This window comes from Microtus oregoni, unplaced genomic scaffold (assembly GCF_018167655.1).
Source record: "Microtus oregoni isolate MIOR12 unplaced genomic scaffold, Mior012 000074F_ref0000038, whole genome shotgun sequence".
Lineage (NCBI taxonomy): Eukaryota > Metazoa > Chordata > Mammalia > Rodentia > Cricetidae > Microtus > Microtus oregoni.
The window spans coordinates 3,628,496-3,645,317 of NW_024544004.1; the positions used below are offsets into that span (position 1 = coordinate 3,628,496).

The 16,822-nt window shown below is 32.9% G+C and overlaps 1 protein-coding gene across 1 annotated transcript in view; it reads left to right on the forward strand.

Moving 5' to 3' along the window:
• Positions 1-16,822, forward strand: part of LOC121441317 (connector enhancer of kinase suppressor of ras 2-like) — a 177,739-nt gene that overhangs the window by 21,391 nt on the left and 139,526 nt on the right. Inside the window, exon 5 of the mRNA XM_041642450.1 lies at positions 13,912-13,953. Coding sequence (XP_041498384.1) covers positions 13,912-13,953 — 42 coding nt within the window. The remainder of the gene's footprint in view (positions 1-13,911; positions 13,954-16,822) is intronic.

The window sequence follows — 16,822 nt, forward strand, 5'->3', positions numbered from 1 at the left end:
TCATTATCTTATTTTTTGAAACAGGGTCTCAGTAGCTAGCCCATGTTGCCCTAAAATTCATAATTTTCCTTCCCGAAACTTGCAAATCCTAGAATTACACACATAATACTTTTACATGTGATTACTGTCAATTTTATAGGTGACTAAATTCAAAGTTAGGGATGTGACATAAGTGACATTATTCAGGGCTTTAATCAAGGTGTTCATTACTCCTCAAGTTAAGCTTCATCCTAGAATCAAATAGCTTTAATCAAGGTGTTCATTACTCCTCAAGTTAAGCTTCATCCTAGAATCAAATAGCTTTTGTAAGTATTAGTGGTTGGCCACCACCCAAGACCTATTAAATTAAGTCCCACTGTGTAATGGGACTTGACATTAATATTTATTAAATGATGTCACAGATAATTCTAATATATAACAAATTGAGATGATCACTGTGCTCTATTTACACCTTGGCAGTGAACGAATGTGAGGTGGGAAGAAGATATATATGCCAAGAACAGTGTTTACCAAATGTTGGTCCAATATTACTGTGGATGAAGCATTTTAAACCTGCAAATTATGCAGGCTTTATTGAAGGCTGAAGTATTGAGAAGTGTGGATAATAAGACTCAGTTATCCATAAGGAATATCAATCAGCTCAGAGCCTGATCAGCTGAAAGCCCAAAAGAGTTTAGAATTCATAACTAAAAGTGACTCATTTGCCAGGTATTATGGCACACATCTGTAATCTCAGCACCTGGAAAGTAAAGGCAAGACAATCACTGCAAGCTCAAGGCTATTGTCTACCCAATGAAGTACAATACTAGCCAAAGCTACATTATGAGACCCTGTTTCAAATACACACACACACACACACACACACACACACACGCCCGCGTACACACACACGCCCGCATACACACACACGCACACATGCACGCACCCTTGACAATTTATCTCAGCAGTCAATAATATGTTAAAAAGATTAGTCATGGTCTTTTGAACATTGAGTGTGTTATTTTACTTTAACTTGTATTAAATTCATTGTGTGACAGCTTCATAAATACATATAATGCATTGATTACTTTCACCCTCTCTGAGAGCCTTCCCCACAATTCCCATTTTACCTCTCTTTCCTCCTTCGAAGTCTCTTTTTGCTATTCATGTCTTTTTGTTTTATTTTGTAACTTGTTGGGTATACTTAGCATCATCTATGTTATCATGAATCTGGAACTACCTATAAGAACATCTAGGCTCATCAGTGGGTACGTAACTGTAGACAGTTTGTTCCCTTCCCCCGAACCCATCCTTAGCCAGTCATTTACAAGATAGGATTAGGGCCCAGTGAGACACACTCCAATCCATGATTGGCTGTTGATAGACCCAGTTTTTTGTAGGTCCAATGCAGGCAAGTGCTGCTGATATAAAATCATTATTGCATGGGCTGTGTCATGACTGGAAGATAGTATTTCACAGGCCTTTTCCCCATCTTCCATCTGTTACATTCTTTCAGTCCTTCCTTCCAGAATGCTTCCTGATCAGTAGGTGGGATGGTATAATTGTACTGTTTAGGGATAAACATTCAAACAACCCTTATCTCAGAACCTAGAGCATCCATTAGTCTCTGCATTCACTGCTGTTCACTACAAAGAGTTGCACATATTAAGGCCAAGAGTAGCATCAGATATTTTATTATGCTCTTGTAATTAAAGGAGGACCAGTGCTACTCTGATGTGTTATCAACAGACAAGGGTAGGAACTAGCTAGATAGCCAAGGAGCACTACTAATATTTTAATCATTTGTTATTTATCAGACTATCCCTGGATCAATTTCATATTAGTCTTTACATGGTTTGCATAACATATTTTTCATACTGATATAAGAAATGAAGATGTGATTTTTAATAACAGTACTTTAGGTGGGGTTTAATGACAGCCAACATCAAATAGCGAATTCAGGTGTATTTAGGCCATAAGAAGTAAAATAGTTGGCTGAAATTATACTTAATGGTATCAGTCTGAATAACTGATCAGAATTAAGTAATTAGAAAAAGAGAGCTTGAATCAAACTTATAAAAATGTCATTAAAGTGTTAATGAACACAAAATGACAAAGGAGTAGACCTAGATGAAGGTGGTAGTAACCTGAGACTGATTGTGTGTTACAGTGTGAAGTTCAACATAGGACCTCTGAGAAAAATTGCACCCATATTTCTTGAAAAGATGCCTTAGAAAATGAATGGCATAGTTTTTATATTAAGCTACATTTGTCATATACTCAGATGCATATCTATCTTGTTTTCCCCTTGTATCTGGGGACTATATTACTCAAGATCAGAGATATTATGCTGCGGTAGCAGCCTGAAAATGTTAGTGGTTTCAACACTGGTGCTCACAATCTACATCCACCCTGGTTGCTAGATCTCCTATATCATTTCTTCACTTCAGAGCCAACTGTGAAAGGGTAGTATTCTCTAGAATACTCCTGGTCATTATGACAGGTACGATAGAACATAGTAAACTATGGGTTTTTTTTTCATATGGAAATAAGACACAGTTCATCAACTCACAATTTATTGCCCACAACATATTTCATGTCTGACGGAACTTAGTCAGTCTAAAAAGTTTACTTCTCCTATTAAGAAGGCAGTGCCTGTTCAGAAATGTTTAAATGTCATCTGTTGAGAGAGAATAAATGGCTTGTTGAATTTTTCCAAAGTATCAGATTCTAGCTTATGATCATTCAATGCTAGTATTTAGAAACCTTAAATGGACATCTGGTGTGTCAAATATTTCCTTAGAAGGCTTATCAAATTAAGCCTAAAACTTGGGCTTCTACTACTGTTTAAATTTATTAGTATTTAGGTATTATCTCTATTGTCATCTATCTAAAATATTAATCAAATACCTAAGAAATTTAAAATACTACATTTACTAAAAAGAAATGATTTTACTTTGCCCAGGAAAAATACAATTGAAATAGATAAAAGATATATGAGTTAATGAGTTTTATAATTCTAATAGTAGGAATTTATTTGAATAAATTGTGACAACAGTTTTCTTGCAATCAGGTAGAAAATCTTGAGGAAGTAATATTTAATGTATATATTTATTTAGGATAGTGTATGGTGTTTATTTTTTCTTGTGCTATTTAATTAAAATTGTCACAAGGGAAAATTTCCCTCACAGATATCATACAGATTTTCTTTTCCTTGGGATATGTTAGATGGTCTTTATAAATAAATTGAACATCTAGAAGCTAAAAAGCTTTGCATTACAAAGAAATGTTACCTTCATTGTATGAATGCACACTTCTTGATATCTTTTATGCAAGAGAAAACTTCCATGGATAGAAAGTCTCAATCATTTTTATTATAAATATCTTCTGAGATCTTGCACATTAAAGTTAAGCTTAAATTCACATTCAGAATGTTTTTAAAGCTGTGAAACTCAATCCTTTTTGTACAAAATAGAAGTGTGAAGAAACTAAATATACTATGAGTTTTTCAATTACATATTTTATTTTCAAATGATTTTTTTGAAAGTCACATTTTTATACCTCATCTGTAAAACATTTATTATAAAAATTGAACATTGAGAGTTAGTGTGATGAAATATTTATAAGGTGAGTTAACCTCATAGAATCTATGCGGCCCCTAAAGAAATTAAAGTTACAAGGCAGTTGTTTATAAGGTTCCTTTTTGAAAGTATTGAAAGTTTAATTGCAAAAATTAATAACTGACTCAACACATACAACATGAAAAGCATAGTTCATGATGGAAATTAATTTACTGCTTCCTCAGACTGACTAAAGTGATATTAAAGTTACAGAAATTATGGTCTCAATATAATTAACTTTCTAGTCATTCGTGGCTTTCTATTAAATCTTGGAAATTTGAAATCATTAGGAATTTTTAGGGATCTAAATAACTTTTTAAATAATCAACATACTTTTTCTCTGTACCCCATAATCTTCATATGTTAAAGGTTTCACTTATCCACCCACCTCACTATTGAAATATTAGTCTTTTATTTTCAACTGGAAAACTAAAATGGTTACAGCTGACTTGCACTTCATTTACTATGGTCTTATTGGAGTGAAATGGGATAGATTATTACAAAGTACTATCATACGAGATATGGAAGAATTAACCATATTTATTGAGAGATGATTTTTTTCAGCCTTCCTATCACAGCATGATTATTTCTTTGTGGGATCCATTGCCTCAAAAGATTTCAGAACTGCATTTGTGTAATTAATTTTTGTATTTTATATTAATTAATAGCCTGTAACTATCCATTTCAAAAGACAACCAGTATTAGAGTTCATATGAACTACCATTTCTAGTGCTCTCTTTGAAATGTCCATATTAGTTTATGTGTCCTTGCCCTTTCAGTACTGTCTCCATGTACTATCTTGGAAAGTATGGTTAATGCTATATTCCTGTTTTGTTTTATAACTTTGAAAAACATTAAATGGCAGTTAGAAGTAGAGAATAATATAACTAGCAAATACACATAGTCCAGCACTTCATATTGACATCTTGAAATTTTGTCTTATTTTATTTTTTATTTTTTAAAAAATCTTATTTCACATATTAATTACAGTTCCCTCTCCCTCCAGTCCATCCGTTCCCCAAACCTTCTACCCACCCCAACCCTATTCACTTCTCAGAGAGGGTAAGGCGTCCCATGGGGAGTCAACAAAGTCTGTCACATCACTTGAAGCAGGACCAAGGCTCTCCCACCTGTATCTAGGCTGAGCAAGGCATCCTTCCATAGGGAATAGGCTCTAAAGAGTCAGGTCATGCACTAGGGAGAAATACTGGTTCCATTGCTACTGGCCTCACAAAATGCCCAAGCCACACAACTGCTATCCACATTCAGAAGGCCTAGTTGGGTCTTATGCAGGTTCCCCAGCATAAGTCTGGAGTGAGTGAGCTCCCCCACTTGCTCAGGTCAGCTGTCCTGTGGGTTTCTCCATCATGGTCTTGGCCCCTTTGCTCATAATATCGCTCTTCCACTTTTAAGCCTGGACTCCAAGAGCTCGGCCCAGTGCTTAACTGTGGATCTCTGCATCTGCTTCCATCAGTTACTGGATGAAGGTTCTATGATGACAAAGTAGTCATCAATCTGATTACAAGGCAAGGCCGTTAAGTACCGTCTCCTCTATTGCTTAGATTCTTAGCTATTTCCCTATGTCTTGTAACTTGACTAATATGACAATGAACAAAGCAGTGCAAATAACTCTCTGAGATAGTGATTTTATTTCCTTTGGACATATGTACAGAGATTGGATTGCTGGTTAATATGGAAATTCTAATTTTAATTTTAAGAGTAAACTCATTTTTCAAAATTATTATACTAATTTATATTCCCATGAAAAATAATCAAGAGATTCCATTTCTCAACATTCTTGATAGGATTTTTGACATTTTGATAATTGTCATCATAACAGTAGGAAGATAATACCTCATTCTGACTTTAAGCCTCCCCAAGAATTAGTGATAGTGACCATTTCTCTCTATTTTGGAAAAATGTCTAGTCAGGTCTTTTGCTCAATTTTCATTGGATTATTTGATTTTTCTGTTTTATTCATTTGACATGCAAGTTCTTTACATATTTTAGTTAACAATTCATTATGGATATATATTTTTAAAATATTTTCTTTTTCCTATTCCATTTTTAATTTTTCTGGGAGTTCTGAGGATGGAACCTAGAGATTTACATGTGCTTCTATTTCAGTGTTTTGTTGATAATTTATTTTGTTATGCAGAAACATTTTTAAATTGATGCAGTTCCACTTGCTGTTTTTGTGGCCTCCATTTTTAATTATATGTATGTAAGTTTTTTTATTGTATTGTATTTTTCCTATTTGGAATTTTATTTGATTAATTTTATTTCAGCTTTTTATCTTTTGAATTATCTGTGCATTTATTTCTTTAGAATTCGTAGTAATGCTTGACTTAATCTAATCCTTCATTATGTTTGTAAGAATTTAGTGATAGGGAAATATGGTAAAAGTAAAGCATTTCATTACTGCTTTGTTAACTAAGAGACAGTTATATGTTTGTTAAATATCCTACCTTAGTATACCACAGTATTATTGATCAGTGTATTGTAACCACCTAAACAGATAATATGTTGCAAAAGGAATTATACTCTTCATATGTGGCTGAGCGGTGTTAGTGCACGCCTTTAATCCCAGCACTTGGGAGGCAGAAGCAGATGGATCTCTGTGAGTTTGTGGGCAACCTGGTCTACAAGAGCTAGTTCCAAGACAGGCTCCAAAGCTGCAGAGAAAGCCTGTGTTGAAATACCAAAAACAAACAAACAAAAAAATCTTCAAATATATGGAAACATTGTATCACTATGTGCAACAGAGGGACAATGATTGTAGGTGAGTTCAACAAAGATAAAAAAAAAATCACAGAAATGGGCCATTTGTTAAGTAGAAAAGAACATTAGGGATTATCTAATTTCATTTGCTTCCATTTCAGTCTACGGGTAATAACTGTTAACATTCGCATGTTCTGTAATTTACAAAACAGTTCCATGTCACTTGATGTTCATAGACAACAGAGTTGTTATTATTGTGATACTCATGACAACTCTGTGAGGTAAGTATAAACATTCCCATTATTTTTTAATCTACTAATTATGGTTGTCTATTCAAAAGGCAATTCATTGTTTTTCCTTTTATTATAGAGTGTGGCTTATTGTAGAAGATAGAGGCATTAAGCATAATAGCAAAAATATTCAGTAATTAACTACACTGAAAGACATTTTTATAGTTACAGTTTTATTGCCAAGTAACTGTCTAGTTGTGTGAATTACTTACCTACTTTATTTCTGTATTTCTTACCTGTGAAGCTGTGAGGGCTGTCTACTATGGCTATACCCATCCACACACTTCCATTCTTTTTGTATTCTTTTCTCTGTTACCACTTATAATCCCATATAAGCAGATGAAAATATTAGGAAATTCTGAGAATAACTGGCCCTTATAAGTAAAATAGCTAAGCTGTCTCTTTCTCAAAGTAATGATTACAGGAATACAAGCAAGACTGTGATAATTGAGCTGTTCAAAATGGTGGATAATATGCAGAAAAACTGTGCAAGATCCAGACAAAATCCCAACATAGAGGGCATGAAGGTGAATATGTAAGCCCACCGGTAGCTGAGGGATTAGTAACCATTGATGGCTGTTGGGAGAGGGAGGGTCGAGAACATTGTAATAATATGACTTCTGGTAGGCTGCTCCCACAACAGAACCAGTCACAATCCCAAGACAAGCTGGGCAACAAACTACACTTGCTGGCAAAACAGTAAAAAAAGCAAAAGAAGTAATCTCAAAATTGTAAAGGAAGAAATAGAAGGATGGAGAGGGCAGTAAGGGAAGTAGCTGAGGGGGTGAATATAAATTCTCAAAGAATTAATTTTAAAATGGGTGGATGCACTGTTGAGGAAGAGCTTTCCCCCATCTGCCTTATATCTCAAGAGCACATAGGATGAAATCCCAAAGAGCTAAGCAATAACATGCTGGTAATGCCTGTATACTAACCCATGGGTAACTTTATTGCACTAACAAGTCAGCTTTCGGTCTTTAAAAGTGAAGCTATTGTTATTTCACCTTTCTCCTGTATTTAGCTACGTCCCACATCCCTAAAGAAGCCCCCCTTTCCCATTTCCCTATCAGATGAATTATACCCTGATACTTGCCTTTACCTATATTACAGAGTATTTTATTTTAAAAAAATATTTTATTTTTTTCTCCCTTTGAAACCCACAACGTCTTCTCCAAGACCTAAATTTAACCACATGCTTTTTATACTTGAGGATGTATGAACATATTTTTTTAAAAAAATTAAAAGTAAAGTTCATACTCCTAGCCTCCTTGAGGATAAAATGTCTTCCTGGTATGTCTAAGAAGATATGCAATTTTAAAAATTTCATATGTCCATTAAGAAGCTATGAAAAAGGAAGACGAAAACAGAGAAGAAATGAGACGTTTTTATTTTCTTAATTGCCTTATTTCAACTTTATACTCTGTAGCACACCATACCACATTTACTTGCAACTGAAATACTCTATAACGTTAGTGTTAGAGTAGGCTGCCTTCAACTTCAACCCTCCCCTAGGAAAGTGAAGAAAATTTAATTAGTTGTTAAAATTTTGCCACCCTGTAGTGCAGGAGCCTTGAAATAAATACAAACTTTATTCTCCTTTAAACACAAACAAAATTTCCTAACAGCCTAAGGCTTTCATATTTTTATAAAACAAGTCCTTATTGCTGGCCTGCTTTCTTTCCCACTGCATAACCTGCACATACCTTATCCTATAACAAAATATGTGTCCATGTTCCTTACTGATTTTTGCCGTTGTTCAGTTTTTAAAAAAAAAAAACAACCAGAATTGTTTTTTTATCTTTTTTTTTCTTTTTCAGAATTGTTATTTTGCCCTGAATTCCCAGTATTCTCATTTGAAAGCCATTTAGTCCAGCTAAAATACCATCTCTTCCCCAGAGAGATAAGCCAGAATTATGAATCGTAATTTATCGCCTTCTGATGGACCTTTTTCATTAATATTATATTGTCTACATTATCTTATTGTTTTCTCTCCCACTAAATAAGGAAATCCCAGGATTAAGTTTAATGTATCTCTGATCACTCAAAGGTGCCTAACACTACATTTCAAAAATACTAAAACGTCTTATGGCAAACTGCGACTTGAATGTATAGAGAGAGTGTAGATGGAGTCTGTGCTTTCCTTTCCCAGCTTTCCAAACCTCAAGAGTTGCACAGAAATGAATTACAACACTATTTGGCTCAGGCATATTCCTAGCTAGTTCTTACATGTTAAATTAACCCATTTCTACTAATCTACATGTTACCACGAGGCTGTGGCTTACCAGTAGTGTTCTGGCATCTTTCTCCTTTGGCAACTGCATGGTGTCTCTTTGACCCTGCCTACTCTCTATATCTCTGTTTGGATTTCCTGCCTGGCTTTACTTTGCTAAGCTATTGGCCGAAACAGCTTTATTCTTCAACCAGTAAAAGCAAAACATATACAGAATGACATCCCACATCAAGGGAGTGACAAAGTAAAACAATGAAAGAGGCAACTTGTTGCTTGAGTTACTCAGGCATATAAGTCATCTCAGTAGCTTAATAACAGAATTATATAGAGGTGTGAACATACAATATGAATATACTGTATTCAGAGGCTTTCATTGATGGGTCATTTAACATCTTCTAAGATTCATTATTTATAAAAGTATGGTATCAACACTAAAATTAGACTGATGAAAATCTAAGGCAGTTATAAAAATACAGTTTCATAAAATACAATTGTATACAGTATTAGAGACCTATACTATTTCTTTTTATGTATTTAATAACCTGTGTAGTGTTCTTGAGAGTATAATATACATATATTAATGAGAAGTGCTGTTTATTCAGGGTATTAAATAGTGCTTAAAACTTGTCGACCAGTACATGGTATACCAGTAGTAGTGTGTAGGAATAGAATAAATTTTGTGTGTTCTGTGCTCAGTATAGCAAAGATATCATTATTTTACAAAAATGATAATTAATTATAATCTATAATACAGCTCATCTCTAAAATGGTATTTCTGTGTATATATGTTTTGAAATACGAAGTGATCAAAATTGGAGGAACAATCGTCACTTAATGAATACATTCTCATTAAGAATTACGTGCATAAAATTCAAATCGCATGATTTAAAGAAGCAATATATGGATAAGGATGAAGAATTGCAAATTTCATTTTGCATATAGAGCAAAAGACAACTTAAGCTATTGAAAAGAATTTGAGGAATGTATACTGTTCTAAAACCAACTTTTAAAAACTAAATTTAATTTAAACATGAAAAACTAGAACATAAGAGTTATATCTTTCCATACCATGGGTATGTTCATAAGAATGTAGATTTTTCTATATACAACACTATTTTCTTTTAAAACCTTGAAATACATTTTTAGGACAATATTTAGCCCCAAGTGTTAATAAAACCTACACTTTGAGAAGCAAGTGTTTTAACATCCTATTTTTAAGGAAGTAAAATAACTTACTAATAAAATTAATCCTCCAAATTACCTGGGGCTGTTTAAATATTTACCATGATAAAAACAAATTACATAAAATTCGTGCTTAAAATATCATATAATTATTTAGCTTTTATTATTTTCTGTGATAACAGGTTATTATGTACTGACTCTGTTTCTTGGTTTTGTTATACAGTATTTAATATACTGTGACCTTGTCCTTGATAAAAGTCTATGGCTTTCATTAAGAATCAAGCCAACATAGGCAAAACAAAGAAGAGATACAAACAAGTATATAAGTGTCTATTCAAAATAGTGAACTATTAAATAAGTTTAGTGGATGAAAAAAATCAAGTGATAAATTGTGTGAATGTATGCACCATGAGATTCTAAGGAATGCAGGACTGTTTAGAGTAAGCCAGTAACAATGTTTTTAAACCAGGTTACTAGTTTGTGAATTCTGTACACTTCATTTTTAATTTGGTTAATTTTTCCTCTTATATAATAATCTTAATCTTGATCTTGATAAATAAACTTTTTCTAAAAATGCCATCTCATCAAAATCCTCTTGACAGTCTCCATTTGTGAGCCTACTGAATCTATATTACTGGACATGAAACCCATGGCTGCATTTTAGCTTGGACTCTTGAGTAATTCTTGCATGGAAAACTAAAATTTGAACTTGATTACATTAAATGTGTTTGACTGCAGATGCCTTGCTCTTGTACAAATGTCTTTATATGTGCTGCCACTTAAAAGCAACCACTACTAATTGTTTTTAGGTAGAATTTGGCTGCTTTCTCCTCTGCTCTTTGAGCCCTATAATTTTGTCAATTAAACTAATCAAAGGAATTCCAAATGTTTTTATTTAATATTTAAGGCTTTATACACAAACACTTAAAAATTTTAAAAATATCAATTGAAAATTCATTTTTAAAAAGAGTTCACTTACAATCATTTAGCTATGTTTATGTGAAATGGTAAGTTTAATTCTAACATTTGTATATGCTTTATTACTCTGGTTGAAAATTTTAACTACCTTGGTCACCTGATATATATTTCTTTAGGCTTTTGCTTAAAAGATTACATCAGAATAATTGGGCATGTACCACAATTTCATTTTTCCAAATACCATTAAATCTACAACTATAAGTGTAATAAGTTGAGGCAATATACCACAGCTGATGAAAAGTTTTGCAGGTTTGAAATTTGACTGATACAAGGAATACTGTAATGTAGTTTTATTGAATTTTATAGTAAGGGTATTAACTTTTAAAAATAAATACTTGCTCTTTCACATAATTTTGTGGCATTTATGCTTTACAAGACATTAAACTTTAAATGTCATGAAAACTGTGGATTCCTGTGTAAGTTTTGGCACATCTGTGCAAATGCTATGTGATTTGCTTTTCTTTCTGTTGCTGTAATAAAATACTTGAACATGAAGTAACTTAGGGGAGAAAAGGGCTATTTCATTAAATAATCCAGCTACAGTCCATCATTGTGAGGAAGTCAAGGCAGGATTTTAATCAGCTGATATTAAATTCACAGTGACGAGCAGAGAAATGAATGTTTCCATTCTTACATCATTCAGGAACCTTGCCAATGAAATGGCATCAAGCAGAGCAAACTAGGTCTTCCTATATTACCTTAAGTCAACCTTCTGGTCTGGGCCTCAGGCCAACCCAAATGTAGACAATCAGTACTTGAGATTCTCTGCCCAGATAATTCTAGGTCATGACAAGTTGACAATTAAACCATCACAGCATATTATACTCATTTTTTAGTGCCTAGCACAATAGAATAGTAGTTACTCATTCAAGAGGAAAAGACATAAATTTTCATGGTCCAATCTGTTATATATATATATATATATATATATATATATATATATATATATATATGTATATATATATATCACTAGACTATTTTACAAAATATATTTTATTACCTCTAGTAATTTTTAAATTTCATATTAAAGCATTAGACATATTAATGTAGTTAATATTCTAAATTATTTAGTATGTTTCCACCCATTGCATTATTATCCTCTTATGTCCTCAGATTATTCTTTTTAGGAAGTAGGAATCTCTTCATGTTAAATCCTAGGTCAATATTAGTCATCTTAGATAGTTTCATTCTATCTTAAATCAAAATATAGTCCATTCTTATATATAGTTCCAATCTTATTTGAAATTAGCCATTTTCCAAGAAGTTCTGGAAAATGGTACAAGACAACAAAACTGAAATTTTCATTATTATTAAGTTGATCTTTGTTTCTATTCCTTCTCAGTGAGCATATATACATACATACATACATATATACAGCATCAAGATCGTATAAGGGTGGTTGTTTTTACTTCCTTAGTAATATGTATGTATCTGCTTTCTCCCTCGCTAAATTAATAATTATTAATGATGCAGGTGAAAAAGACATGACTTTTTTGTTTTGTCTTATAAGTCATACAGAACAGGTTTAGCACATTAATGCTATTTACAATAAGTAGTGTTGCTAAAGATACGTTTAAGATTATTTCAACATTTCTTTGTGTTATATCCATATTAGATATGGCGTGAAATTATTATCTTGTATGAGTATTATGCTGCTAGTAGGGTATATAAATTATTAGGCCACTAGTAGAATATTAACTTAAATGATATTTACTTTCTTAAGGAGATTCCCTTTGAAGTTTGAAAGTAAAAGTAATGGATTTTTATTTTTTATTTTTTTTAACTTTTTTTTTATTGAGAAAAGGAAAAAAAACAAATTTCCTCCTCCTCCCAGCCTCCCATTTCCCTCCCCCTCCTCCCACCCTTCTCCCCCTTCTCCCACCCTTCTCCTCCTCCCCCCACTCCTCTCCCCATCCCTCTCCAGTCCAAAGAGCAGTCAGGGTTCCCTGCCCTGTGGTAAGTCCTAGGTCCTCCCCCCTCCGTCCATTTCTAGGAAGGTGAACATCCAAACTGGCTAGGCTCCCACAAAGCCAGCACATTACGTAGGTTCAAAACCCCGTGCCATTGTCCTTGGGTTCTCATCAGCCCTCATTGTTCGCCATGCTAATTGCCAAACAAGAGTAATATTTTACAATAGCATATTTATTACTCCTTATGTGTCAATCTCTGAGGCAAGCAGTTTATCTCATTTTTCTCACTTAATTCTCAGATCACTCCTATTGGGTCACTACTACTACATATCATGTCTATGGCCAGTTTACAAATTTCTTGAAGAAAATGACAACCATTATGTTTCTAAGCATAAGTCACTTTTACATATTGTGATTTATTGGTGAACAAATAGTTAAGAAAAAATGTAGTTGATTTTTAACTTTTTTTGTACAATTTCAAAGATTCAAATTTATGTAAGAACTATAAACCTGATATTTTAAAATATATAATAGAAAGTAGATTTGATTAGTTTGAGTAGTTAAAAATAGAAAAGTATGAGATTTTGATATCAATGTTGAAATAAATGTTAGTGTATTCTTAATGGTCTAATCATAATAAATCAATGTTTAAAATCTTGGAGATAGTTTGACAGATTTACTTATCATGGGTAAAAATTTCAGATAGAAAAATCTCTAATAATTTTTTAAATGTTTCCAAAAGTAATCTTAACATCTATTGCCCCTTGTTATATGTGCTTAAAGTTAGTCAAATTAGAAAATATACTTAAGGCAAAGTAACTGACCATCTAACCTTACCATTGGTTCTACTTGGGTTAAAAAAAAGTAAAATTTCCAGATTTTACTCATTCTTATTTGAGTTTTTGCATGGAATGTCAAGAATTTTTCTTAGTACAATTTCTAAAAACATACATTAAAATGGATATTAATTTTTTGAACATAATATTTGTTCTTGTTTTCAGGATTGCACTGTATATGAAACTGAGAATAAAATCCTTCATGTGGTAAGTAGATTTGGATGTATTTTTATCTCCATTAGATAATATTTACTTAGCAATTAAAAGAATATGGCTTGAAAAATGTAATCCATAATAAAAAAAAAAGATTAACTAACTTACTTTAGTTAAGTATACATTTTAGGAAACCTCTAAAAGAATCAAAACATGTTAGTTATAGTCAACTTGTTTTAGCTAATAGAAAAAAATGCTCTGATGTAATATTTGAATATTATGAGGCAAGATTTGAGTAAAATAATCTTGCAAACAGAATTGGAAAGTACAATTTTTCTCAGTAATTTATGATTTAAAAAATATACCAGAACAAGGTATTTTCTTCTACAGTAGGAGTAATTTGTCGCTATATTCATTTGGATGAGATATTTCCTAAGAAAATCAAACTCCCTTGCTCTGATCTTGTATTCAAGAACTAATCTATCTAGAAACTTGTCATTATTTGTTAAATCCATTCATTTCTTTGGTTACTTTTTTTACATTTATTCATTTTGTTGATGATGGGGGAGGTATGAATACATGCCACAGTATGCATGTACAGATCAGAGGACAATCTGATTGGAAGTTTGCTATTTTTTTTATGAGAAGTGAGGTGTTGTTAAATTATACTCAGAGAAAAGGTATCTCTTGTTGTTAGTAAACACCTTGATGACTTTTGCCCTTTCTTTAGGGTGATCTCAGGAAAGAAGAACTGATGTACTCTTCTCTATTTTAGCCTAGGAAAAAACAATAACTATCCCTCTTTTTAGGTACTGCTATCCATAGGCTCTGGAGAACAGGAAGGAAATAATAGCATATGTGTTTGTGTGTGTGTGCGTGTGTGTGTATGTTTTCCAATCATTAGTTTAATTTTTTAAGCATATTATAGGTTAAGTAGTAATCCTGAATTTCATTCAAAATATGAAACTGGTGTATGCACATATATACATGTAACACACACACATATGCGGACTTCAGAGGAAACTTGTAGGAGTGGCTTCTCTCCTACAATGTGTGTTCCAGAATTCAAATTTAGGTCATCAGGCTTTCCCCACTGAGCCATCTCACCTACTCAAAAATCTAAACTTTTTGACCACATTTCTGAAGCTGCTGACATTGTAAGTGGAAAATTCCTTATCTGACTTCATATGATGGGGCCCATTCAACATTGAGGCTCACAACACAACTAATCCAACATCACCAAGGAAAAGATGACTCTCTCAGACCTCACCAACAGCTGTGCTATATCTTTTTCATGTAGCTAATGCAAGAATACCTACAAAGAATAATGAAATGGTGTATGTGCGGGCCAGCCGCAGGTTTCACATGAGACCTGTGGACATTACTTACAGTTGTTCATTTCTTGCTTTAATTTTGTTTATTCCTTCTGTAATATAAATATATTGCTAAAAATACCCCCAAAATGTCTGTAGATAATCTGTTTGTGTCAGGGTGAAAAAGGATAAAGATACGTTTATCTATAATACGGAATGTAAACTGTTGACAAAATGGACGGCAGTGTAAAGCACAAAACTTCTCCAGGAGAACGTGGTATTGCAATGACCACTGTGTATGACATAAAGAAACAGAAGGATGAACTGTTGAAGTACTGTGCTAAAATGCTGAACAAAATGTCACATAAATTAAAGACTGGAAATCTCAAGTTATATATTTAAATAGCGGAGCCACTACATTGCTATCAGCACCTTCCAATTACTGTGCTCATCATGATGAAACAAGGGCTGATCTACCTCAATGAACTGAAACTTAAAAGGAACTGTATTTCCTAAGCTAGGTGCAGAAGTTTAAAGCATGACTCAGCATGAAAATTTTCAAGATTTGTTGTGATAAAGCTTCTGCCTATGGGAAAATGAAAATATTCATTGAAGTGGCTATAAAAGATTATATCATCATTGGGACTCTAGTTGTTCATTCGTTGGCTGGTAGTAGAATAGTCAAAATGGTCCTGAATCAAGATGATCATGATAATAGTTACAATCAAGATGACATTTTTAATACAGCAGAGAAAATGCCTATTGTTGACACAGTAAAAAGAGATAGTGGGCTTTTTGGAGGAATAGAGAAATGTTCATTTATAACAGAATAAGAAATCATAGTAGTTCATAAGCTCAAGAAGAGACTTCTAAGACAAAATCTGTTTTTAATGGGTTAAATGACTCTGGAAGAAACAATAAAAAAAACTATCCAGTACTGTGCTGTCTTATCTCTAGGAGACCTACTTCTTGATCCTGTAACTGAAAATTTTTATGATGATTTAAGAAGAAAAAAATCATTGGTCTCTGAATGGCAAATCAGATTTTATAGTATTTTGGATTACATAAAATATTCTGATATGATTGAAACCAAGATTTGCATAAGGAGAGATAGACATTTTGCCTTACACCTTTAATCCCAACACTTGGAAGGCAGAGGTAGGCAGAAGTCTGTAAATTCATGCCTAACCTCATCTGTATAGTAAGTTCCCAAGAATGTCAGAAGTGAGACCCTCTCATTAAAAAAAATGTATAAGTAATAAAAGCAAAGTTCAAATGATACATATAGTATAACATTGTTTGAATATATTTATACTACAGAAAATGTCTTGAAGATGTTTGTAATAGACTAGATCTTCTTTTGTCTGGTAGGAATGGGATGGCAGTTGTCAAAGAGGAAGGAAATGCTCAAGTGTGGAAAGCTATAATACCTTAGGAATTCCCTAAGGAAATATAGGTATCGTTGTGCCCTTTAACACACCTGGGAAAACTAGAGAGCTAAGCAAAGTTATGAAGTGTCTATTCTTAAATTAGGTCAATATGTAAGGATTAGCTTTTAAAAAGAAAGAGAAAGAAAATATGTTCTAATACACTATAATATTAAAATAATC